The sequence below is a fragment of the Mobula birostris genome, chromosome X (genome assembly GCF_030028105.1).
Source record: "Mobula birostris isolate sMobBir1 chromosome X, sMobBir1.hap1, whole genome shotgun sequence".
Classification (NCBI taxonomy): Eukaryota; Metazoa; Chordata; class Chondrichthyes; order Myliobatiformes; family Myliobatidae; genus Mobula; species Mobula birostris.
In genome coordinates, this window is record NC_092402.1 from 684,182 (window position 1) to 711,148 (window position 26,967).

General features: G+C 39.6%; 1 protein-coding gene across 2 annotated transcripts in view; it reads right to left on the bottom strand.

Annotated features, from left to right (window-relative positions):
* Positions 1-26,967, bottom strand: part of LOC140191934 (venom factor-like) — a 264,302-nt gene that overhangs the window by 74,954 nt on the left and 162,381 nt on the right. For both annotated transcript variants that reach the window (XM_072249822.1, XM_072249823.1), the window contains exons 23-24: positions 17,777-17,863; positions 2,152-2,355 (exon numbers count right to left, since the gene is read on the bottom strand). In XM_072249822.1, the coding sequence (XP_072105923.1) occupies positions 2,152-2,355; positions 17,777-17,863 (291 nt within the window). The remainder of the gene's footprint in view (positions 1-2,151; positions 2,356-17,776; positions 17,864-26,967) is intronic.

Consider the following 26,967-nt stretch of genomic DNA (forward strand, 5'->3'; position numbering starts at 1 on the left):
AGGTACAGCAGGCGGTGAAAAAGGCGAATGGTATGCTGACATTCATAGCAAGAGGATTTGAGTACAGGAGCAGGGAGGTACTACTGCAGTTGTACAAGGCCTTGGTGAGGCCACAACTGGAGTATTGTGTGCAGTTTTGTCCCCTAATCTGAGGAAAGACATCCTTGCCATGGAGGGAGTACAAAGAAGGTTCACCAGATTGATTCCTGGGATGGCAGGACTTTCATATGATGAAAGACTGGATGAACTAGGCTTGTACTCGTTGGAATTTAGAAGATTGAGGGGGGATCTGATTGAAATGTATAAGATCCTAAAGGGATTGGACAGGCTAGATGCAGGAAGATTGTTCCCAATGTTGGGGAAGTCCAGAACGAGGGGTCACAGTTTGAGGATAACGGGGAAACCTTTTAGGACCGAGATGAGGAAAAACTTCTTCACACAGAGAGTGGTGAATCTGTGGAATTCTCTGCCACAGGAAACAGTTGAGGCCAGTTCATTGGCTATATTTAAGAGGGAGTTAGATATGGCCCTTGTGGCTAAGGGGATCAGGGGGTATGGAGAGAAGGCAGATACAGGGTTCTGAGTTGGATGTTCAGCCATGATCATACTGAATGGCGGTGCAGGCTCGAAGGGCCGAGTGGCCTATTCCTGTAGCTATTTTCTATGTTTCTATGTTTCTATGTACCTCTTCCTCTTAGAAGTGCAATTTGGAAGTCTTTTTTAAGATAGAAATCCTTTGAGTTATAAATGCCTTTCAAGGATGTTGCTTGGATTTAAATGTGAATCATTGAAAATAAATAAACTGTGTTAAAGCTATTTCATTTGCTGGAAGTATCTTCTCCTTGGTAGTGAGAGAGGACCCACCACTCAAATAGTGAGTATTCGAAGCTAAGGTCACCATAAAGAGTAAAGAGGGTTGTGAAGTCATCTTTAAAGATTGGTTAGTTACAGTATAACCGTTCTTTAGTGAGGGTACTCATGGCTATTTATAGCTGAAAGGGCATAGCATCTTTATTTGAGTTTAGAACATCACGATCAGCCAACCCAATACCACCACAAAATTTACAACCCATTACACACTCTTCATACTTAAACACAATGATCTGTCACTTTCATGGTTTTGTACATTGCTGTCAAACTACCTGTTTTATTTTCCATAAATTGCCCTGACATTTAGATTTTTATCATTTACATATATTGCACAAAAGACTATAAAATATACCAAGCAACCATTACATTTTGCTTCCTTACAATTTTGGGTCCAATTTGCCTTTCCCTTGGATCCTGCCCAATTTTCTTTTTTTGTCCTGTCTGGCATGCCGGATCATAGTTGATCTTAAATCTCAAATTCATTGCTTAATCCCAACATCTATTAATTTAATAATGTCCATAAATCCAGAAGACCATAAGGACACAAGACATAAAAGCAGAATTCGGCCATTCAGACCAAGTCTGATCCGCCATTCCATCATGGCTGATCCTGGATCCCACTCAACCCCATACACATGCTTTCTCAGCATATCCTTTGGTGCATTGACTGATCAGGAATTGAACAAATTCTGCCTTAAATATACTCATGTAGTTGGCATCCACCATAGTCTGTAGCAGAATATTCCATAGATTTACTACTCTCTGGCAAAAATCTTCCTTCTTACTTCTGTTCTGAAGGGTTGCCACTCAGTTTTGAGGCTATGCCCTCTAGTTTTGGATACCCCCACCATAGGAAACATTCTGTCCACACCCACCTGATCTAGTCCTTTCAACATTTGGTAAGTTTCAATGTGATCTTCCTGCATTTTTCTAAATTCTATTGAGTACAAGCACAAAGATGCCAAACGCTCCTCTTATGTTAACCCTTTCATTCCTGGAATTATCCTCGTGAACCTCCTCTGGATTTTCTCCAATGACACCACATCCTTTCAGTCTCTCATGGAGAATTCACTTTACCAGAATCTTTAGTTTTTAGTGACAATCTGTTTCTATAAAAAAATCAACACTATTATCAACATGAAGCATTGTTGCCTTGTACATGTGAGGCCAGATGCTCAAGGCAAACATCTATGGTCATACTTAAAATTTAATGGTTTACATATTATTTTTAACAATGCTTTTTATTTTAAACAACGTACATAAATCAGTGATGCTCTGTACCTTTTTGAATATTTCTCACTGCAGTTTTTCTAAGGTCCACTCCCAACTTCGACCACTGATTGTTTTTGTCTAGGTATACTGTAACAATCAGCACTGGTGTCATTCTTGCCATGTTCTGTTCACCACATCCACTTGGAACAGTGATTAGATGCTTCAGTTTGCTTGCGTCGATAGTATTTTCAATTGTCTCAGCTAAAAGGTCTCCTGTTTCATTGGTGAAATAAATTTGAGTATTCTGTTAAATATACAAACATACTAATTCCAGGCTAGGTATAACTGATGGTATTTCACAATATATGTAAAGAAATTCCATGCATTTACACATAAAAATCTAATCTCCTTCATTCTCTTGGAAAGAATTTTTTGATGAAGCTACATGAATTTTCTCAAATTTTCTGTTGTGGATTGCTTAAGGTTGTTATAGCTGGAGGGCTGTAGTGGGGACAAGCCCCCACTACCTATTAAATGCTTCCAATGGCATACACCTCAACTAGCTCCTGACAATCAAGTCTAGCTCCAGGCCTTTACATGTGGCTTAGCTACTAAGCCCCGCAAAACCTTTTCTACTGATAGGCGGGGCAAAAGCAGGTTACTGGTGCCTTTGGGCAGATGGGGCTTGACAGCTGTGGTTAGCAGCTCAGCTGGGAGAAGAAAAGCTCTGATCTCAAACCTTCACTACATTGTGGCTATACCCACTCTTGGGGAAGGCCTTGGGAGTAAATGCTGAGGGAAAAACCTAGAGCTGGAGTCAGTAAGGCAGTCCCATGTTGAGTTCAACACTGACTGGCAAATCCTGTGATGCTGCTGATGCCAAACTATATCGGTCTTTCCCGTTCCCTTGTCTTCATCAGATGTGTGGAGGGAGGAGGGCTTTCTACATGGGCAATAATTTGCTCTCCATATTGTACTGCACAGGCTTGTTTATCTAAACAGCCAGGGTACAACATCCATGGTTAACTCTGACTGATGGAGGCCTCACACATGGATTGCTGTGATAAGAAAGGTTTTGCTTTCGAGCAGGGGTGCCCAACCATTTTTATGCCATGTACCAATACCAATAATCAAAGGGTCTATGGACCTCAGGTTGGGAACACTTGCTCCAGTGGATGCAAAAGACAGCAGCTTAAAGAACTGAAGAGAAAAATACAGATGCCATAGGTATAAATCAGGGAGATTGTGGTTAATTGGATAACTCTATCTAGAAACTGCAGCACAAAGACAAGAGGGCCACTAATCTCCATCTGTACGGTACTATTTTGTAATTCCACAATCCATATATTTTATAAAAGAAACTAGAACAAAATATTTGAGATTCTTTGAGAAACACCTTTCTGCAGTAGAATAATGAACATGATTTTTTTAACTATATGAACAGCACTTAATAAATTATGTTAGTTGAAATCTCCATTTGTGAGGGATTCTCTTGGGGCATTAGATGGGGTAAGTTGCATTTTGGTTTTGCTCCATTCATTTTTCAATCTTTTTACCACCCTTTTGCTATCTATATTAAAGTGTTAATAACACTTTTATACGCTTGAACTTTGATTTTCAATCGCTGGAGATGGATACCAGAGGGAAAAAGGCATCAGCCGGTAATGGAAATGGAAGGACAGAAGGTGATTTTAATCAGCCTAAACCGTCTCAACTCACTTTGGAGGCTATGTTGAAGCTCCTGGATGATAAATTTGATAAAAGATTTTCTACTTTGCAAGTATTGTTAAAGGAGGTCGAAGGTAGACTGGGAGCACTTAAGCGGGAGAATAAAAAACAACAGCAGCAAATTTCTGAATTCGATGAAGCTGGTAGACAGAGAGATCATAGACTGGATTAGTTGGAAAAAAATTAACTTTGACCACTTAAACAGGAACAGTATAAAGTCAAGATTATTGACTTGGAAAGTCGCAGGTGTAGACAGAATTTGCGAATAATAGGACTCCTTGAAGACGTTGAAAGTGGTGACTTTACTAAATCCTTTTCTCAATTTTTAATGGACGCGTTCAGCTCTGAAGTTTTTTCTACTCCCCCTATACCTTAAGAGCAAAACTTCCTAAAGAGTTGAAGCTTTGACCTGTTATACTCCGATTCCACTATGTGCATAGCAAGGAGCATTTAATTCGAATTGCCCATTGGAAAGGGGTTATTGAACACGGAGACCTCAAGTTTCGTCTGATTGAAGACTACAGTCCTGAGATAATGCAAGAAAGATTGCTTTTTAAACTGGTAATGTCTGAGCTCTATCGAAGAAAGTTCCAACCAGCTCTGCTATTTCCAGCTTGCCTAGGTTATTTTGCCTGATAAATCACGTAAATGGTTTAAATCCATGGACGAAGCTCATCAACTCCTTGAGGATCAACTATCGATCTCAGCTGTCTAATAAATTTACTGTTTCTTCATGTCTGTACTCATTTGGTTTATAAGTTAATAACCAGTTCATAGATCTGGACTTGTAAAGTTTGAAGAATTTTGCCCTTGGTTTGATTATACTCATACTATGTTTTGGAGTATGGATGTTTATCATGTTTTTATGTTAAAGTTCCTTTTTTTCCCTTTATTATTTTATTTTATTATTTTCAATTGTTCATTTTTGAAAATAGTTAAGATTCTGATTTGGTGATTGTTTGCTCTTCCTTGAAATATTAATAAGATTGTATTCTGTTTCACTTCCCAAGATCTCCCTTTCAAAATGTTTGGCAAACGGCTGTTTTTTTTAAACATTTGTTTGGTGTTTTTATGGCATTTTTTCCCTCAATGTTTTGACTGTGGGTGGTATTTTGTATTCTTTTCAATTTTGGAGATTTGCCTTCAAGCAAGATGGGGGTAGAGGAGTTTCTAGATAGCTTTCTGACTGCCTATTGGCCAGTTTTTAGGCTTTTGTGGATGGTATGGAGCTATTTTTAGTTTAGTTTTTTTTCATCTGGGCTGATTTGAAACTACAAATATGTCTAAATTGTCATAATTTCCGGTTCCCCTTTAAATCTTTTTCTCCCTTCCTGATTCATGAGTTTCCTATGCAGTAAGGCTAACCCTTTACATACCATATGGCTTATTCAAGTAAAATGGATAATATTATTAACTTTGTTTCATGGAATACGAATGGTTTGAATCATCCGATTAAATGGAAGAAGATTTTTAAAGTTTTTCATAGATTGAATGCTCAGATTATTTTTGCCCAGGAAACTCATGTGAGGAAAGAGGATAATCAGCGTTTTTTTTAGATTTTGGAAAAGGAAATAATTTTAAACCAACTCACAGGCTAAGGTGAGTTTTTTGTCTATTTTTGTAGGCACCTCGATTTCATTTGTTCACTATGAAGCAATCTCAGACCGGAATGGTAGATTTCTGTTAATTACTGGTTTACTTTATAACCAAAAAGTTGTTATGGTTAATATCTATGCATCAAATACCGGCTATCCTGAATTCTTTAAGCATTTATTTGCATCTCTTCCTAATTTACAAGAATATATGTTGATAATGGACAGAGATTTTAACTGTTGCCTGAATCCCTTGATTGATAGGCCTGCACCCAAACAGGTACTTCCAAACTGATCTGCTATTTTTATTAATTCCTTTTTAGTTGACTCCTGAATTTTTGAAGTTTTGAGGTTTTTATATCCTAACGATAAAGAGTTCTCATTCTTTTCTCATGTATATCATAATTAATCTAGAATTAATTACTTTGTTATCGACTCTCGATTAGTTTCGTCTGTTACTGCCTGTGAGTATGATGCAATCGCCGTCTCTGATCATGCGCCCTTGAAATTATCAATCAAATTAACTGATGTAATTTTCAGCTCTAGACAATGGTGGTTCAATTCTACTCTGCTTCAGGACTTAAACTTTGTTGACTTTATTAAAGAACAGATTGCCTTTTTTTTCAACTATCTTTATGAAAGAAATTTCCAGTGGGGTATTATGGGATACTTTTGAAGTAGATATCCGTGGGCAAATTATTTCATATTCTGCTGGATTGAAAAAATGAATTAATAATGAAATATGTACATTGGTTGATAAGATTAAAGAAATTGATAGAAAATATTCCACTGCTCCTAATCTGGAGCTTTATAAAAAGAAAGTTGAACTTCAGATGCAACACAGTTTGTTATTAACATCCCTGATTGAAAATCAATTACTTAAAACTAAGAGTCAGTTTTATATACATGGTGATAAAACAGATAAATTACTGGCCAACCAATTGAAAGCTGCTTTGGCTAAATGTCAGATTAGTAAGGTTCGTAATTGGGATGGTATTTTGGCGGTTGACCATGATGAAATTAATAAATCTTTTCAAGAATTCTATACCTCGTAAGACCAATCAGAATTTCCTGACGATTCTACCATAATGCATGAATTTTTAAGGAAATTGAATATTCCCAAATTACCACTTAATGAATGTTTAGCACTAGATGCACCCATTACGGAAGAAGAAATAAAGAAAGTAATTTCTTCGATGAATTCTGGTAAAGCACACGGTCTGCATGGGTATACAGTAGAATTTTTAAAATCTTTTTCAAATCTACTTTGTCCTTGGTTATGTGGAATCTTTAAGGATGCCTTATTTGTAGGTAAGTTACCACAATCCACTTATGAAGCATCTATCGCTTTAATTCCTAAAAAAGATAACGATCCCACTGAATGTGCATCATATAGACCTATATCCTTGTTGAATGTGGACTCCGAAATTGTTTCCAAAATATCAACAACTAGATTGGAACATGTATTGCCACAAATTGTCTCCGACGACCAGACAGGATTTATTAAAAAGCGTTATTCGTATTTTAATGTTAGGAGGTTAATGAACATTGAATATACTTCTTCATCTAAAACTGCAGAATGTGTTATTTCGCTTGACGCCGAGAAGGCGTTTGATAGAGTCAAATAGGAATATTTATTTAACATGCTTGAGAAATTTAATTTTAGCCCAAAATTCATATCTTGGATTAAACTGATATATCATACACCTTTGGCTTCTGTACTTACCAATAATCAGATCGCCCTTTTTTAGGCTTTTTGAAGTACTAGACAGGGCTGTCCTTTAAGCCCTTTACTATTTGATATTGCCTTGGAGCCCTTGGCAATTGATCTTCATGATTCACCCAATATATTTTGCATTATTCGCGGGAATGGGACGCATAAGGTATCACTACACACAGATGACCTGTTACTATATATCTCTAACCCAGAGAAATCTATCCCTGCAGTAATATCACTACTTGCTCAGCTTAGTAGTTTTTCTGGTTATAAATTGAATCTCGCGTTGGTGCCTGGCCAAGCGGTTAAGGCGTTTGTCTAGTGATCTAAAGGTTGCTAGTTCGAGCCTTGGCTGAGGCAGCGTGTTTGTCCTTGAGCAAGGCACTTAACCGTACATTGCTCTGCGACGACACCGGTGCCAAGCTGTATGGGTCTTAATGCCTTCCCATTGGACAACATCGGTGGCGTGGAGAGGGGAGACTTGCGGCATGGGCAACTGCCAGTCTTCCATGTGCCCTGGAAACCTTCCAATGGTGCAAATCCATGGTCTCACGAGACTGAGGGAGGCCTACAAGATTGAATCTTAATAAGAGTGAGCTGTTTCCATTAAATATGCAAGTTGCAATCTATAGACAATCATCATTTAGACTGGTTACTGATTATTTTACTTATTTGGGTGTTAAAATTACTAAGGGGCATAAGGATCTATTTAAAGTTAACTTTTTACCCTTAATTAACCATGTTAAACAACTGCTTACTAAATGGTCCCCATTGTCCTTATTATTGATTGGTCAAATTAAAGCTATTAAGATGATTATTTTACCTAAATTTCTGTATCTATTTCAGGTGGTACCAATCTTCATCTCTAAATCCTTTTTTGATATTATTGATTCTAAAATTTCTTCATATATATGGCAGAATAAAAATCCTAGGTTAAGTAAGGAATATTTACAGAAATCAAAAAAGGATGGCGGTTTGGCATTGCCAAACTTTAGATTCTATTATTGGGCAATTAATATTTGATATCTAATGTTCTGGACACAAGATTTGGATGAAATTCAATGTCCACAATGGGTGAACCTCGAGTGCGAGTCTGTACTATACATACAATACGAATATGGTTTCAATTTCGTAAATTTTTTGGATTGAGTAAATTTATCCTATCAAGTCCTATTATATCCAATTTTTTCTTCCAACCATCCAGAACCGATTAAGCTTTTCTTTTATGGAAAATGAAGGAAATAACGTGCGTTCGTGATTTATTCATAGATAATTGTCTCATGTCTTTTGAACAGTTGTCTTATAAATATAATTTGCCTAGATCACATTTTTTCAGTTATTTACAGATTGGAAACTTTTTAAATGTTATTTTACCTACTTTTCCGATACCACATCAAACTGAAAATGCAGAAAAATTTTAGGTTTAAACCCCTATCAGAAGAGTTTAATAGCAATTATTTATGATTTAATTATGAAAATATGTCAAGGTACATCTGATAAAATTAAGAATGAATGGGAAAGAGAACTTCAGGTATCTTTATCTATAGAGAAATGGGAGAAAATTCTCCAACTAGTTAACACTTCTTCAATGTGTGCTAGACACGCTTTGATACAATTTAAGGTGGTTCATAGGGCTCATATGTCTAAGGATAAGTTAGCTCGTTTTTATTGACGTATAAATCCTGTTTGTGACCGATGAAATTGTGAGATAGATTCCTTGACACATATGTCCTGGTTTTGCCCTCTTTTGGAAAAATATTGGAAGGTCATTTTTGATATTATTTCAGTAGTTTTGCCTATTGATTTACACCCTCATCCTATTACAGCGATTTTTGGATTACCAGTGATAGACGTCAGTCATTTATCTCCTTCAGCTTGCCGTATGATTGCATTTGTTACATTAATAGCCAGAAGAACCATTTTATTTAAATGGAAGGATTCTAATCCCCCGACTACATTTCAGTGTTTTCCCAAACTATAACATGTTTAAACTTGGAAAAATTAGGAGTGGTACTATCAATCCTTCGGTTAAATTTGAAGAACCTTGGAGGTCATTTATTCAACATTTTCATATTGTCATAGTCCAGTCCATGAAGTCTGTGTTCCAGTTCGTGGTCCGGTCCATCGTTCCTCGTTCCGGGGTATCTGGTTTTCCCCAGTTTCTGTTGTGGCACATGTTACTCGTTTTGAGGCTGAGACATAAATACTTCTGTAAACCAGGGATTCCCTGCTGGACTGTCCTGTTCCCCTCCCTGTCTTTTGCCCCCTCACCTGACTCTGCCTGGATACCTCGCCTGACTCTCTGCCCGCTGACCTAGCCTGGATACCCTGCCTGTATCACTGAAGTTTTACCGCTGAAGCAAGACCGAAGCTTGGTTAGGTCAAGATAAGGAACTGTCTTTCGTTGTGTGGTATTGTCTCTCTGTGTCCACACCTTCGCTAGGTAGGTCAGCCATTTGCCGCTACCTAGTGTTATGATCTGTCTCTGTGCACACGCCTTTGCCAGGTGGGTCCGGCCATTTGCCGCCACCTTGTGTTGGGATCCGTCTCTTCAGGTTTCAGTGTTCTGTGTATGAGTCCCGGCCCTACGTCCTGTTCCCAAGGAGGGGTCCTGGCTCTGTGTTCCATGCTTCTGTCTCTTCTAGTCCAAGGCTCCGTGCTGCTGAAGGCCCTCATCCAGTCCGTGCCTAGTCCAGTCCTATCTGAGGCCTGTCCATGTGCCTTTACCTGTCCTTGTGTCTCGCCCTACCCAGGAGTTCCACACCCAAGCCATATCCAGTCCTATAGCCTTGTCTTGTCCTCGCCTAGTTCTGCAGTCCAAGTCCGAGTCAAGTCCCAGGTTCTGGGTCCTTGCCAATTCTCTGGCTTGGAGTCCATACCTAAGCCCCGAAATACCTTAGACCCAAGATCCAAGACCCCAGCCTGCAAGCGTCAAGACCAAGACCCCAGCCTGCAGGCCTCAAGACCAAGACCCCAGCCTGTCCCAAATCTCAAGCCTCAAGACCAAGACTCCAGCCTGTCTCCAAGTTTCAAGCCTCAAGACCCCAAACCTGTCTCCAAGTCTCAAGACTCAAGACCCCAAGCCTGAGCTATAGCCTCAAGACCTCAAGCCTGTCTCCAAGCTATAGCCTCAAGACCTCAAGCCTGTCTCCAAGCTATAGCCTCAAGACCCTAAGCCTGTCTAGAAGCTATAGTCTCAAGACCCAAGCCTGTCTCCAAGCTATAGCCTCAAGACCCCAAGCCTGTCTCCAAGCTATAGCCTCAAGACCCCAGCCTCCAGTCCTGGAGTCATATCTTGTCCATGACTGGTTCTGGGGCCCGAGCCCGAGGCAAGACCAAGGTTCTGGGTCCTTGTCCAGTCTCTGGTTCAGGGTCCAAGCCCTGGTCTACATTCTTGTCCCTGCTCCTTGTCTGTATCCTGTCACGTCCCTACTCTATTCAAGTGCTGTTCCTTGTACTTCAATATCTGTGTCTTGCATTTGGGTCTGTTCCCAATGCCTCCCATTGTGACATGTATGATGTAAGCTGACCTTTTCCCAATCCTTTTCAATACCTTTTTGTCTGTGTATGGAGGAGAGGAGTTAATGATAAATAATGATTTTAACCAATGAAACATGGCAGCCCAGCTCTTGTTTTGTTTTTTTTTTAGTGTAGGGAGACTTTTTCTTTGTATAAAATTTTTTGAATATTTTTCATGTTCAGTTATTAAGAGATTGGGAGGCTTAAATTACATATGTCATTCGGAGTCTGTGTCTGTATACGTTAACCGTTACTAATGTAAACCCGATCTCTTTGTATCAATATCATTGTTATGTTTATCAATTTGAAACTTAAGTAAAAATGATTGAGAAAGAAAGAAATATCCATTTGTTTTCTCACTATAGAATGGTGCAAAAGTAAAACACAGGTAGTGATAATCAGGACCAAAAATAATCCCCATTAGAAACCGTAGAAACCATAGAAAAACTACAGTACAGAAACAGGCCCTTTGGCCCTTCTTGGCTGTGCCGAACCATTTTCTGCCTAGTCCCACTGACCTGCACACGGACCATATCCCTCCATACACCTCCCATCCATGTATCTGTCCAGTTTATTCTTAAATGTTAAAAAAGAACCCGCATTTACCACCTCGTCTGGCAGCTCATTCCACACTCCCACCACTCTCTGTGTGAAGAAGCCCCCCCCCCACAATGTTCCCTTTAAACTTTCCCCCCTTCACCCTTAACCCATGTCCTCTGGTTTTTTTCTCCCCTTGCCTCAGTGGAAAAAGCCTGCTTGCATTCACTCTATCTATACCCATCATAATTTTTATACCTCTATCAAATCTCCCCTCATTCTTCTACGCTCCAGGGAATAAAGCCCTAACCTATTCAACCTTTCTCTGTAACTCAGTTTCTCAAGTCCCGGCAACATCCTTGTAAACCTTCTCTGCACTCTTTCAACCTTATTAATATCGTTCCTGTAATTTGGTGACCAAAACTGAACACAATACTCCAGATTCGGTCTCACCAATGTCTTATACAACCATAACATTCCAGCTCTTACACTCAATACTTTGATTAATAAAGGCCAATGTACCAAAAGCTCTCTTTACGACCCTATCTACCTGTGTCGCCACTTTTAGGGAACTTTGTATCTGTATTCCCAGATCCCTCTGTTCTTCTGCACTCCTCAGTGCCTTACCATTTACCCTGTATGTTCTTCCTTGGTTTGTCCTTCCAAAGTGCAATACCTCACACTTGTCTGTATTAAACTCCATCTGCCATTTTTCAGCCCATTTTTCCAGCTGGTCCAAATCCCTCTGCAAGCTTTGAAAACCTTCCTCACTGTCCACTACACCTCCAATCTTTGTATCATCAATAAATTTGCTGATCCAATTTACCACATTATCATCCAGATCATTGATATAGATGACAAATAACAATGGACTCAGCACTGATCCCTGTGGCACACCACTAGTCCCAAATATCTATCCTTCTTTGAAAGTTCTTGTTGAATCTCTTTTCAGTGCCTTTTCAGATTGTGTTGATCCCTGAAGTAAAGCAAATACAGCAACATTTGTAATGAAAATAAATCAACTTTTGAGTAAATAAATACATAAAATTCAGGATAGCAAGAATTTGCAGACTGATTTGTTTGCTGATTTCATGGGGGTCATGCAAAAACTCTCTGGAAAAATATCAAAGACAAAAGGATCAACTGGCAATGTTGATCAGTGCAACAGCATTTACTTAGCAAAGACATACAGATCATAAAGACTGCAGAAATAAAAAAACTCTTTGCCAAGCAGATAGACCACCGATTGTACACACCAAAACATAATTTCTCCTGATCAAACTCTGATTCATTTCCATGTTTTTTGAAAGATCCTAAAATGTTAGAGAGGAAAACCCCAAGGCATTCTTCAATTATGTGAGGAACAAAAGGATGACAGGAGTGAAGGTAGGACCGATTAGAGATAAAGGTGGGAAGAAGTGCCTGGAGGCTGTGGAAGTGAGCGAGGTCTTCAATGAATACTTCTCTTCGGTATTCACCAATGACAGGGAACTTGATAATGGTGAGGACAATATGAGTGAGGTTGATGTTCTGGAGCATGTTGATAATAACGGAGAGGAGAAGTTGGAGTTGTTAAAATACATTAGGACGGATAAGTCCCCGGGGCCTGACGGAATATTCCCCAGGCTGCTCCATGAGGCGAGGGAAGAGATTGCTGAGCCTCTGGCTAGGATCTTTATGTCCTCGTTGTCCACGGGAATGGTACCGGAGGATTGGAGGGAGGCGAATGGTGTCCCCTTGTTCAAAAAAGGTAGTAGGGATAGTCTGGGTAATTATAGACCAGTGAGCCTTACGTCCGTGCTGGGAAAGCTGTTGGAAAATATTCTTAGAGATAGGATTTATGGGCATTTAGAGAATCATGGTCTGACAGGGACAGTCAGCATGGCTTTGTGAAGGGCAGATCGTGTCTAACAAGCCTGACAGAGTTCTTTGAGGAAGTGACCAGGCATATAGATGAGGGTAGTGCAGTGGATGTGATCTATATGGATTTTAGTAAGGCATTTGAAAAGGTTCCACATGGTAGGCTTATTCAGAAAGTCAGAAGGCATGGGATCCCAGGAAGTTTGGCCAGGTGGATTCAGAATTGGCTTGCCTGCAGAAGGCAGAGGGAAGCGGTGGAGGGAGTACATTCAGATTGGAGGATTGTAACTACTGGTGTCCCACAAGGATCTGTTCTGGGACCTCTACTTTTCGTGATTTTTATTAATGACCTGGATGTGGGGGTAGAAGGGTGGGTTGGCAAGTTTGCAGACGACACAAAGGTTGGTGGTGTTGTAGATAGTGTAGAGGATTGTCGAAGATTGCAGAGAGACATTTATAGGATGCAGAAGTGGGCTGAGAAGTGACAGATGGAGTTCAACCCGGAGAAGTGTGAGGTGGTACACTTTGGAAGGACAAACTCCAAGGCAGAGTACAAAGTAAATGGTAGGATACTTGGTAGTGTGGAGGAGCAGAGGGATCTGAGGGTACATGTCCACAGATCCCTGAAAGTTGCCTCACAGGTAGATAGGGTAGTTAAGAATGCTTATGGGGTGTTAGCTTTCATAAGTCGAGGAATAGAGTTTAAGAGTCGCGATGTAATGATGCAGCTCTATAAAACTCTGTTTAGGCCACACTTGGAGTACTGTGTCTAGTTCTGGCCGCCTCACTATAGGAAGGATGTGGAAGCATTGGAAAGGGTACAGAGGAGATTTACCAGGATGCTGCCTGGTTTAGAGAGAATGCATTATGATCAGCGATTAAGGGAGCTAGGGCTTTACTCTTTGGAGAGAAGGAGAATGAGAGGAGACATGATAGAGGTGTACAAGATAATAAGAGGAATAGATAGAGTGGATAGCCAGTGCCTCTTCCCCAGTGCACCACTGCTCAATACAAGAGGACATGGCTTTAAGGTAAGGGATGGGAAGTTCAAGGGGGGATATTAGAGGAAGGTTTTTGACTCAGAGAGTGGTTGGTGCGTGGAATGCACTGCCTGAGTCAGTGGTGGAGGCAGATACACTTGTGAAGTTTAAGAGACTACTGGACAGGTATATGGAGGAATTTATGGGGCTTATATGGGAGGCAGGGTTTGAGGGTCAGCACAACATTGTGGGCTGAAGAGCCTGTTCTGTGCTGTACTATTCTATATGTTCTAAAACAGAATTTTCTTATCAGAAAGAACATAGAACTGAAGGAAGATATGAAGGGGAATAATAATGGTCAGGTCATAAAATATATCCCTGGTGCTGTCTAAAATACGTTTTAAACATTGTAATAATAATAATATGGGTGGCGGGGTGGAGATATGCCTCTACCAAAGGAGAATAGGGTGCTCCTTTTCTCTGCTAGCCTGCGGGTCACTCTTGGGCAAGGTGTAGCACCTGCTTTGTCCCCTGATTAGGGTCACATGAAGCCACGTGGGCAGGTGGTGGATGGTCATATGACCAGCTGTTGTATGTCACAAGTCCTGGTTATGTGACCACCGACGCGAGGCAATCTCTGAAGAGTATTGATAATGGCTGGTGTCACCCATCTTATAAAGACACTGCCTGGGTGAAGGCAAGTGGCAAATCACTTCTGTATAAAAATTTCCCAAGAACAATCATGGCCATAGAACATGATCACCCATGCAATACGACATGGCACATAATGATGATAATAATGAATAATATCGACCTTCTCTGGCAGCTCACCATCAGTAGAAACCATCGATGTGTACAAAACCTACCGTCAATAATTAAATACATCCCTTTCATATTAAACCGGTGCCCTCTAGCTTTAGACCTCCGTCCTGCGAGGAGGAGTTCTGACCATCTATCCTGCTCATAACACTCCTTTTTTATTCAATGGATCAATCCTCAGCCTCCTACATTCCAGTGAGATTAAACACAGTCCATCTAATCTCTCCTTAAAACTATATCCTTACATTCCAGTGAGACCAACCACAGTCCATCTATATCCCTGCATTCCAAGTAAAATTTTTTCTGCAGTTTGTTGTTCTCATCCTCCCCTTATTATGGCATTCACAAGCACATTCAACATTCCAAGTGCTGTCTAGCAATCTTAGGTGCACCTTCAATGTGACATCCAACGCTTCTGCTCAATGTTTCAGTTTATGAAATTAAGTATACCAAGGCCTTTTTCTCTAACCTGTCAATGTACTGTGTGTTGCCACTTCCAGCGAGCTAAGAAACTGCTCCCTGAGATCTCTCTATACATCAACAGTCCTAGGTGTTTGATGGTAAGACTGGTAAAGTGATAATTGGTAGTTTGCAATATAAAGCATGAAGCAAAACATTCATTTCAGGAATCAGACTTAGACCGCATGGAAACAGACCCTTTGACCTAACTCATCCAGGCCCATCAAGCTGTCTACATGAGCTGTACCCATTTGTCTGTGTTTGGTCTACATCCCTCTAAATCTTTCCTCTCCATGTACCCGTCTAAATGACCTTCAAATTTTGTAACTGTAGCCCTCTGGTAAGCCTCAGCCTCGCTCAACTCACAGTCATCTAGGGGAAGCAGCCTTCGGCCTCGCCAAACTGGGTAATCAAGTTTGTGTGGATGTTGTGTGATGTACCCCACCCCACCAAATAACAGACAATACACCACATGCGATTAAATGATTACACTTTATAGATATTACTGGAACTATGTAATTAATTGAGATAAAATATAAAAGGAGAGTAAAAGGTGCCAAACTTATCAAAGTTCAACCACTTCGTGCACAACAGTTGGAGCTCAAGTAACGAGGTCCTCTTTCCACCATTCGATCCTCTCCGACCACGTCGACCTGCCGACTGGGACCAACCACGGTGGTCGACCAGACGCTCCACACAAATCTGTCTTTGTCTCCTCTCCTCGCCGAAGGGGTTCGTCCCATCGGCCAGCTTACAGCATCGCATCTCCCCTCTCTGTGCCCAACATGCCTTCTGCCCCAAAACCCCGTGAAACAGTAGCTTACAGACACACAAGAAAGAATAACATCTATCCCAATTGGCTCGTTCTCTCCCTTATCAATAATATAACCCAAACAAGCAGACTGAGAGAGAACTCCTTCCAGTTAACATAACAAAGAAGCCATTTTGATTAGCCCATGCAGTAACATAAAAGAAGAAACCCCTAACATAAATTTACCTATCTCCACCACTTCCACTGGCAGCTTGTTTCATGTACCCACCATCCTTCATTTGAAAAAGCTTTTCTCCATGTTCTTTTTAAGTCCTCCCCTTTTATGTTAACCCAAAGCCTTCTCATACTAGATTGTGACTATTCACCTTATTCATGCCTCTCATGTTTTAAAATAACTCTGTATTTCAAACAAGGGCAGAACTTAATTGGCAGGGTCTTGGGGAGTGTTGTAGAAGAGATTTGGGAGTGCAGATACATAGTTTCTCGAGAGTGGTGACAGATGTAGACAAGGTAGTGAAGGAGGAGCCTGGCACATTTGACTTTATTGGTTAGGATTCGGACACTGCATTACAGCTGTACAAGAAGTTGATTAGGATATATTTGAAGGATAGCATACAGTTATGCTAATTCTGCTACAGGAAATTATGTCATCAAATTGGAAAAGACACAAAGCAGGTTTATGAAGGTATTGATGTGGCTTGTGGTTTGATGTTTTTTGGAGAAAACCCTCGAGCATAGAAAGCTGATGGATATTCTTATAGGCATGGTAGTGTAGCAGTTATAACATCACTTTACAGCATTAGCCAGTGATCAATGACCAGGGTTCAATGCATAAATCCTGTCCTGGTTTAACTGACCAGACTCCAACACTTTACACATCTGAGTTAAATTCCATCTGCAATTTTTTTTAGTTGACTTTCCCAGTTGATCTAGATCCTTTTGTGACCTTGAATATCCTTCAATGCTAATTTTGGAGTCATCTGCAAACCTACTAACCATCCTGATCCTAATCATTAAAATAGATGAAAAACAATAGTGGACACAGCACAGGTCCTTGCTTCCAATATAACCATGGACCTCCAAAATGAAGAGCAGTCCTCCACTACCACCAAGCCAATTTTGCATCCAATAGGTTAGCTCATCCTGGATCCCATTTCATCCAAACTTCCAGAACAACCTACCATGTCAAAGTGCCTGGAATGAATATTTTTCTGAGCTACGTACTTGGATGACATAGGAAATGTCATACATTATTCTGATATTTTTCATCCCATAAGGATGCTTGTCTTAAAGATGACCAGATGACAGTTTTCTAGCGAGAAGAAGGATGGGAGTGGAAAATGTTTCCTAACCAAAGTAGTACTTAAAGCTCTAATTTTAAAGTGAGAGGTAAACAGGTCAGCAAGATAAGGAAAAACAAAAACAAAAACTAAGCTAGTTACAGAACCATGTTATAATCAGAATAAGGAGAAAAATGCCACTGTGTGCATTTGAGTTTGACGGACAGTAATTTTATCCTGTGAAGGGCAATCTTACATTTTCACTCCAATTTTAAAATCTCTGTTCGAGTCCTTTTCTAGTGTAATGTTGGAGATGGAAAACAGAAGATAGGTAACTCTGAATGTTGCAACATGCACAAGTCAGATAAAATCTAGAAATATATTCGTCTCCAATTTCTACAGGACTGAGTCAATCAGCATTAACCACTTACCTTGAACGCTGATGAGTGTCAATGGCTTTGTATTCGGAACCATGTCATCTGGGACATTGATGGTGACATCAAATGATTGAGTTTTGCCTAAGTTGAAGGAAGAATATAGTTATTTATTGATTCGTAATAGATTCTTAGTAGACTGCTATATCATCAAAACTCACATTATCATTGACTCCAAATCTTATAACTTTCCAGCCTAACTACATTTGGATGCATCTTCATCACAAGGAAGACAGGAATTCAAGATTACTTTTCTCAAGGACAATAAAGAATAAGCAATTAATACTGATTGCCAATGATGCCTATAATCTGTAATTTAACAACAATCTAATTGTTACTTTTCCAGATAGTGATGAATTTTCAGAGCTCTTAACGGACAGATTGTCGAAGTAAGGCCATTGAGAGTATTTTAAAAGGCAGTTGGTAAAGTTTTGAAAGATTGATGAATCAAGAATTGTGGGAAGTGACACAGAAGAGGAGATGAGGTTGGCGCAGAGCAACCATAAATTGTGAGACAGGTTTGAATGACTGACTAGCCGGCTCCTCCTATTTTTCTGAATTCTTACTTACTTTTCTGCCAACTATTTGAATGTTGTTTATGTCTTCTTAAATCACTTTTGTCATCTTTTAGAGCAGTTTACAGTGTTGTAGTTTAATACTCTAGTTTATCACAAGTATTCACAAGATAACCCAAAGGAGGTAAACTGAAGTGAGACACATAAAATAGAAAGGAATAAAGAGTTTATGTTTCAGGCCAAGTTCCTTCATCAGGAGTGTTTTCAGGTTCTCAGCCTGAAATGTTGACTCTTTTTTTCTTTTCACAGATGTTGCCTGACTTGCTGACTTCATCCAGCATTTTGTAAATGTTGCTCTGGAATACCAGCTTCTGCAGAACCTCTTTGTTTAAGGTAAACTAAAGTTGGTTGGTTTTATTTTCCCCTCTTTGTGCTATAAATCAGAAATCCCTGTAAGTAAATTGAGAAGTACTTGATAACATTGAAATGCAGCAGAGAATTTGAACTAAGCATGCAAAACCTTCCTTTGACCAATGTAGAACTATTGCAGGTATAATAAGATCAGACTGAGGGAACCCATCCCTAAATAAAGGCTGTTCAGTCTGTTCCATTTTCTTACTTGATAAAGGACGATCAGAGAGATGTTCAGTAATACTTCTATATCTAATGAACCCCAAAACTAGTCATTTGAAAATCCTGTGGAAGTCGTGACATGATTTTAATTGTTGGTTAGATCCAATACTGGATTGATCCCTCTCTGTTCCTAGACTCCCTAGCAAATCTGCTTTATCTATTCACTCTTTCCTTTCTAATTATGGAATTTCTGATGTGTGGCATTTTTTTTCCATCCTACTGAGAGAGATTATTCCTTTTTTTCAAATGTCCATCATACTTTTACTAGAATTGATTATTTCTTAATGGATGATCAGCTGCTTCCATCTGGTCGCTCTTGCGATTATGAGAGTATAGTGATTTCGGATCGTGCCCCAGTTACCCTGTCCATAAATTTCCCTGGTTTTCCTCAAATGAACAAACATTGGTGTTTTAATTCGTCCTTGTTGTCGGATAATGATTTCGTAAAATTTATGAAGGACCAGACAACTTTTTTTTAAGGACTAACATGTCATCTGAAATCTCATGCCAGGTTGTCTGGGATGCCATGAAAGCATATTTGAGGGGTCAAATAATTTCATATACTTTGAATCTGAAAAGAAAGACCTATATAGAGCATTTAGACTTGATTGGTAAAATTAAATCAACAGACCAATTATATGCCCAGACCAAAAAATCCTGAATTGTATAAGAATAGAGCAGAATTTCAAACTAAGTTTGACCTCATCTTCACTCGGCTGGTTGAACGCCAACTTTTTGAAAGTAACAGCCGATTTTATATTCATGGTCCAGTAAGTTTTTAGTTAACCAACTAAGAAGCTTTAAAGCTAAATAACAAATTACAAAAATTCAAATGGGAAATGGGAGCATTACTTTGAATCATTCTGATATTAATGACACATTTAAGAACTATTATTCTTGACTTTATACCTCTGAATCTTTAAATGAGAATATCTCGGTTGAGCATTTTTTAAATAGTTTAAGTATTCCTTCGCTCTCCCCTGACTTTAAAGCATTACTCAATGAACCATTATCAATAGAGGAAATATCGTCTGCCATCTCTGTATTACAGTCGGTAAATCTCCTGGACCTGATGGCTTTTCTGCAGAATTTTATAAATCATTTTCTTCACTGCTTTCGTCTCAATTATTTTTAGTTCTATCTGATTGGGTTAAGCATGGTAACTTGCCTGCATCATTTAACAAGGCATGTATCATCCTTTTAGCCAAAAAAAGGTAAAGATCCGACAGAGTGTTCTTCGTATAGGCCGATTTCTTTATTAAATGTCGATGTTAAAATTTTGGCTAAAGTTTTGGCTCATAGATTAGAGAACAGTATACCCTCTATTATTTCTGAAGATCAAGCTGGTTTTATCAAAAATTACCTTCCCTTTTTTAATATACAGCGCTTATTTAATATCTTATATTCACCCTCAGCTGGGACTCCTGAATGTGTTATTTCTCTTGATGCGGTGAAAGCGTTCAATCGTGTCAAGTGGAATTACCTTTTTGCGGTTTTAGAAAAATTTGATTTTGGACGAAGTTTTACTACATGGATTAAATTGCTATATTTACGTCCCACCGCTTCTGTTTTGACCAGCTCTCAGCTATCCCAGTCTTTCAGTCTTAAACGCGGCACTCGTCACGGTTGCCCTTTAAGTCCCTTACTCTTCGATTTGGCTATAGGACCACTTGCCATTGCGTTTCGTAGCTGTGCTGAAGTGATGAGGATTTGGAGGGGAGGTGTTGAGCATAAAGTTTCCCTTTATGCTGATGATCTTTTACTTTTTATCTCAAACCCCACTACCTCCTACCCTTAACGTCTTCACTTCTTAATAAATTTAGTCAGCTTCCTGGTTATAAACTTAATTTACATAAGAGTGAACTCTTTCCAATTAATAAAGAATCACAAGCTTTAGTGACCTCCCTTTCAAAGTAGCTAACAATCAATTCACTTATCTTGGTATTACAGTAACAAGGAACTTTTAAGAATCTTTTTCGAGAAAAATTTACCAATCATCTAAACTCTACGAAACAGAGTTTGACACAGTGGTCACCCTTGTCTATGTCTCTTGTAGGTCGTATTGAAATATATAAGATTCTTAAGGGATTGGACACGCTAGAGGCAGGAAGCATGTTCCGATGTTGGGGGAGTCCAGAACCAGAGGCCGCAGTTTGAGAATAAGGGTTAGGCCACTTAGTTGAGGAAAAACTTTTTCACCCAGAGAGTTATGGATCTGTGGAATACTCTGCCTCAGACGGCAGTGGAGGCCAATTCTCTGGATGCTTTCAAGAAAGAGTTAGATAGAGCTCTTAGTGATAGCGGAGTCAAGGAATATGGGGAGAAGGCTGGAACAGGGTACTGATTGAGGATCAACACACATCAAAGTTGCTGGTGAACACAGCAGGCCAGGCAGCATTTCTAGGAAGAGGTACAGTCGACGTTTCAGGCCGAGACCCTTCATCAGGACTGGGTTTGTTGTTTGTTGTTTACTGATTGTGGATGATCAGCCATGATCACAGTGAATGGCGGTGCTGGCTCAAAGGGCCGAACAGCCTACTCCTGCACCTATTGCCTATTGTCTATTGTATTAATGTTATTAAAATGTATATCCTTCCTAAATTTTTGTATCTATTTCAGTCTTTACCAATTTTTATTTCTAAAGCTTTTTTTGATGGGTTAGATTCTATTATTTCGTCCTATCTCTGGAAGGCTAAACGCCCTAGACTTAATAAAGCTCACCTTCAAAAATCTAAAATGGAAGGTGGAATGGCCCGCTTAATTTTCATTTATATTATTGGGCAGCCAATATTCGTTCTCTTATTTTTTGGTCTTTCTTCCATAATAAGTCTGACTGCCCAAAATGGGTGGCAATGGAGTTGAACTCTACTAAGGATCTTTATATTTCTGCACTTCTCGGATCCACACTCCCTTGTCATTTGCCTAGACTTATTGTTAATCTTCTTATCAGACATACCTTAAGAATATAGGCTCAGTTTAGAAAATTTAATGGTCTTCATGGTTTCTCTCTCTCTCTAGCCCTATTTTACACAATCATCTTTTCCTACCTTCTATGCGGGACTCAACATTTTACGATTGGTATAGAAAGGGTATTAGGCACTTTGAATATCTTTTCATAGATAGTCGCTTTGCAACTTTTCAACAACTGTCTGTAAAGTGTAATCTACTTAATATTCATTTCTTTAGGTATCCTCAAATTAGACATTTCATTAACCCTTTGATATCAAACTTTCCTGAGATGTCTGAGAAAAATGTTCTGGACTTGTTTCCTTGTATCAATCCATTGGGGAAAGGTTTAATATCTGCTATTCAGGATAAGTTAGTGATTTTGAAGCGTGCCCCCTTCGATAAAATTAGAACTGCCTGGGAACATGATCAAAATATATCCTTATCTGATGTGGTTTGAGATTCAATTCTTAAGTCAGTCAATTCAACCTCCCTATGTGCTCGCCACTGCCTTTTGCAGTTTAAGGTTGTACACAGGGCTCATATGTCTAAAACCAAATTATCGCGGTATTACCCTGACATTAGTCCTGTTTGTGATAAGTGTAAAGGGGCGCAGGCTTCGCTTAATCAACCCTATCTCATATTCTTAATTGCCATTTAGAACCTAACCCTCTGGTTGCTCTTTTTGGCACCTTGGGTGAAGTAGACATGCACTTGAGTCCGACTAAATGTCAAACATTATCTTTTGCCTCTCTCTTGGCTAGACAGTTGGTTCTTCTTTGGTGGAGAGATGCTGCCCCACCCACTCACGCTCAATGGATTAGTGATATTATGTCCTGTTTAGACCATGAAAAGATTTATTATTCACTTCTTAATTCGGACATAAAGTTTCATAAGGTGTGGGGACCTTTTCTTGAATACTTTCATAACTCTTCTTTAGGTTAAATTTGTCTTTTTTTTTGGTATGCTACAATCCCTTACTTTCAGCTTTTGTTTGTAAGTGATACGGTTTTTTGTTGTGAATTACATTATACTTTTGGTAGTCGGCGTTATACTTTCTTTTTTTCTATATATATCTACAGTTCTCTGGGGTTGAATGATCCAATTTTTTTTTCTTTTACACGCAGAAATGGTTGGCCTGGGTTTTTTTTTCAGTGGGAGGTTGGGGTGGATACTAATTTTCCATAATTCTATGTTGGGTGCTTTTTTATTGTTATGAATTATATATTGGATTTCTGTTGGTAAGAGATGGAATTACATCTTTAGAAAGAGGTGACACAGGATTAGAGAATGTCAAATCTTTGTGGGTGAAGAATCTGCAAGGGTGAAAATACCATTATGGGAATCATATATTGGCCTCCAAATAGTAGCCAAGTTTGTGAGCAAAGCATGCTGGAAAGGGCATGTAATAAGGGTAATGACACAATTGTAATGGGGGACTTCAATATGCAAGGGGATTTGGAAAATCAGGTTGGTGTCGGATTGCAAGAGAGGGTGTTTATTGCATGCCTATGGGATGGCTTCTTAGAGCAGCTTATGCTTGAGCCTATCTTAGATTGGGCGTTGTGTAATGTTCCACATTTTATTTTGGAGTTTAAAGTAAGGGAACCCTTCGGAGGCAGTAATCATAATATGAGTGAATTCATACTGCAATTTGAGAGGGAGAAGCACAAGTCACATATATCAGTCTTGGAATGGAATAAAGGGAATTACAGAGGCATGAGAGAGGAACTTGCCCAGGTTGATTGGAGGAGGATACTGGTGGGTTGACGGCAGAACAGAGGTGGCTGAAGTTTCTGGGAATAGTTCAAAGCATAGTAGAGATATGTCTCACAGAAGTAGTTCTCAAATTGCAGGGGTAGGCAACTCTGGCTGACAAGGGAAGTTAAGGACTGCATAAAAGCTAAGGAGAGGCCATACAATGTAGCAAAAGTGAGTGGGAAGTTGAATGATTCGGAAGTTTTTAAAATCCAACAAAAGGCGACTAAAAATGTGATAAGAAGGGAGAAGATGAAATACAGGGGCAAACTAGCCAATAATATAAAGAGGATACTTGAAGGTTTTCAGTTATATAAGGAGTAAAAGGGAGGTGAGAGTTGATATTGGACCACTGGAAGATGAAGCTGGTGAGGCAGTAATGAAGGACAATGAAATATCAGATACGCTTAAATACTTTGCATTAGTCTTTACAAGGCCATAAGATAATGGAGCAGAATTAAGACATTTGGCCCATCGAGTCTGTTCTGCCATTTCACTATGTCTGATACATTTCCCTTTCAGCCCCAACCTGTTGCATTCTCCCCATCTCTCTTCACACCCTGACTAATCAAGAATCTATAAACTTCTACCTTAAGTATACTCAATGACTTGGCCTCCACAGCAACGAATTCCACAGATCCACCACCTCTAGCTGAAGAGATTCCTCCTCAACTCAGTTCTAAAAGGACAACCCTCGATTCTGAGTCAGTGCCCCTGGTCTTAGACTCCCCCATCATAGGGAACAACCTCTCCACATCCACTCTATCAAACCCTTTCAACATTCGATAGGCTTCAATAAGACCACCCCTTATTCTTCTGAATTCCAGTGAGTACAGACCCACAGCCATGAAATGTACTTTGTATGACAAGCCTTTGAATCCAAGAATCATTTTCTTACACCTCCTTTGAAACGTCTGCAATGTCAGTATATCCTTTGTTTTAGATAAGGGGCCAAAAACTGCTTGCAGTACTCCGTGAGGCATTACCAGTGCTTTTTAAAGCCTCAACATTACATCCTTGCTTTTATAAGACTACGAGGCATAGGTGCAGAAGTAGGCCATTCAGCCTATCGAGCCTGCTCCACCATGCCATCATGGCTGATCCCAGATCCCACTCAACCCCATACATCTGCCTTCTTGCTATATCCTTTGATGCCCTGACTGATCAGGAGACAATCAAACTGCCTTAAATATACGCACGGACTTGGCCTCCACCGCAGTCTGTGGGAGAGCAATCCACAGATTTACAACCCTCTGGCTAAAAATATTCCTCCTTACTCTGTTCTATAGGGTCACCCATCAGTTTTGAGGCTGTGTTCTCTAGTTCTGGATACCCTCACCATAGGAAACTTCCTCTCCACATTCACTCTATCTAGTCTTCTCAACATTCACTAGGTTTCAGTGAGATCTCCCCGCCTCCACATTCTTCTAAATTCCAATCAATGCGGGCCCAAAGATGCCAAACCTCATACATTAACTTCTGCATTCCTGGAATCATCTTTATGAACCTCCTCTGGACTCTCTCCAATGACATGTCCTTTCTGAGATATGGGGCCCAAAACTTTTGCCAATTCTCCAAGTGCGGCCTGACTAGTGACTTATAAAGGCACAGCATTATCTCTTTGTTTTTATATTCTATTCTCCTTGAAATAAATGCCAACATTATATTTGCCTTCTTTACCACAGACTCAACCTGTAAATTAATCTTTTGGGAGTCTTGTACAAGGACTCCTAAGCCCCTCTGCACCTCTGATGTTTGTACCTTCTAGATAATAGTCCACACTATTTTTCCTTTTACCAAAGTGCATTATCATACATTTCCCAACACTGTATTCCATCTGCCAGTTTTTTGCCCATTCTTCCAACCTGGCTAAGTCCTGCTGCAATTACATTACTTCTCAGTATTGCCTACCCCTCAACCTATCTTCGTATCATATAGTCTAGTCTGCCTCAAATGAATGCTAACATTGCATTTGCCTTCCTCACCACAGACTCAACCTACAAATTATCCTTATGGGAATCTAGCACGAGGACTCCCCAGTCCCTTTGCATCTCAGATTTTTTAAATTTTCTCTCCATTTAAAAAATAGTCTACCATTATTTTTTGACCAAAGTGCATGAACACACACTTCCTAATACTATTTCAGCTGCCACTTCTTTGCCTATAGTCTTAATCTATCTTAAGTCCTTTGGTAGCCTCTCTGCTTCATCAAAACTAACAGCCCCCTACACCTACCTTTGTATCATCCGCAAACATTGCACAAAGCCATCAATTCTGTCATCCAAGTCATTGATATATAACATTTTAAAAAAGCAATACCAACACAGACTCCTGTGGAGCATCACTAGTCACCAACAGCCAACCTGAGAAGGCTCCCCTTATTAACTGCTATATCAATGCTGGTATGCATCCTGTAATACTATGGACTCTTACCTTGTTAAGCAGCCTCACGTGTGGCACCTTGTCAAAGGCCTTCAAAAAATACTGGTACACAAGATCCACAGATTTTATCCTGCTTTTTGTTTCTTCAAAGAATTACAATGGATTTGTTAAACAATTTTTTTTCCTTTTGGAAACCACGCCTTCTTTTTCATTTGAAGTTGCACCGATGACATTGCTAATGCCTTCACAATCTCTTCACCCACCTCTTCCAGAACCCTGGGGTGTATACCATCTAGTCCAGGTGACCTAACTATCTTCAGACCTTTCAGTTTCGAAAGAACCTTCTCCCTAGTATTGGCAACTTCACACACTTCTGCCCCCTGACACTCTGGAATCTCTGGCATACAGTATAGACTGATGCAAGATACCTACAGTATTCAGTTGGTCTGCCATTCCCTTGTCCTCCAGTACTACCAATATCTCCACTCATTTCTCTTTAGACTATGTACTTGAAGAAACCTTTGGTATCCTCTTTAATATTATTTGCTAGCTTACTTTCGTATTCCAACTTTTCCTTTATGATATTTTTAGTTGCCTTCTGCTGATTTTTAAAAGTTTCTCAATCCTCTAACTTCCCACTAATTTTTGCTCTATTATATGAACACTCTTTGGCTTGCTCTGCACCTTAAATCCTTATTCTTTTATCTTTTCCTCATCTGCACCAAATAGTATCAACATAAGAATCAACTCCATTTCTCTCTCCATAGTTACCACAGAAGATTTGTTATAGTTACAGTTTCTCTTTCTATCTGTTCTGACTAAATTATTGGTCATTTGCCCTAACATTATTTTTATCTCCAGTGTCAGATTTGGTTTGATAACATTCTAGTGAAACAAAATCGAGGGACAATTTAAATAGAGTATATTGTTACTGACAACTGCATATTTTGAGGG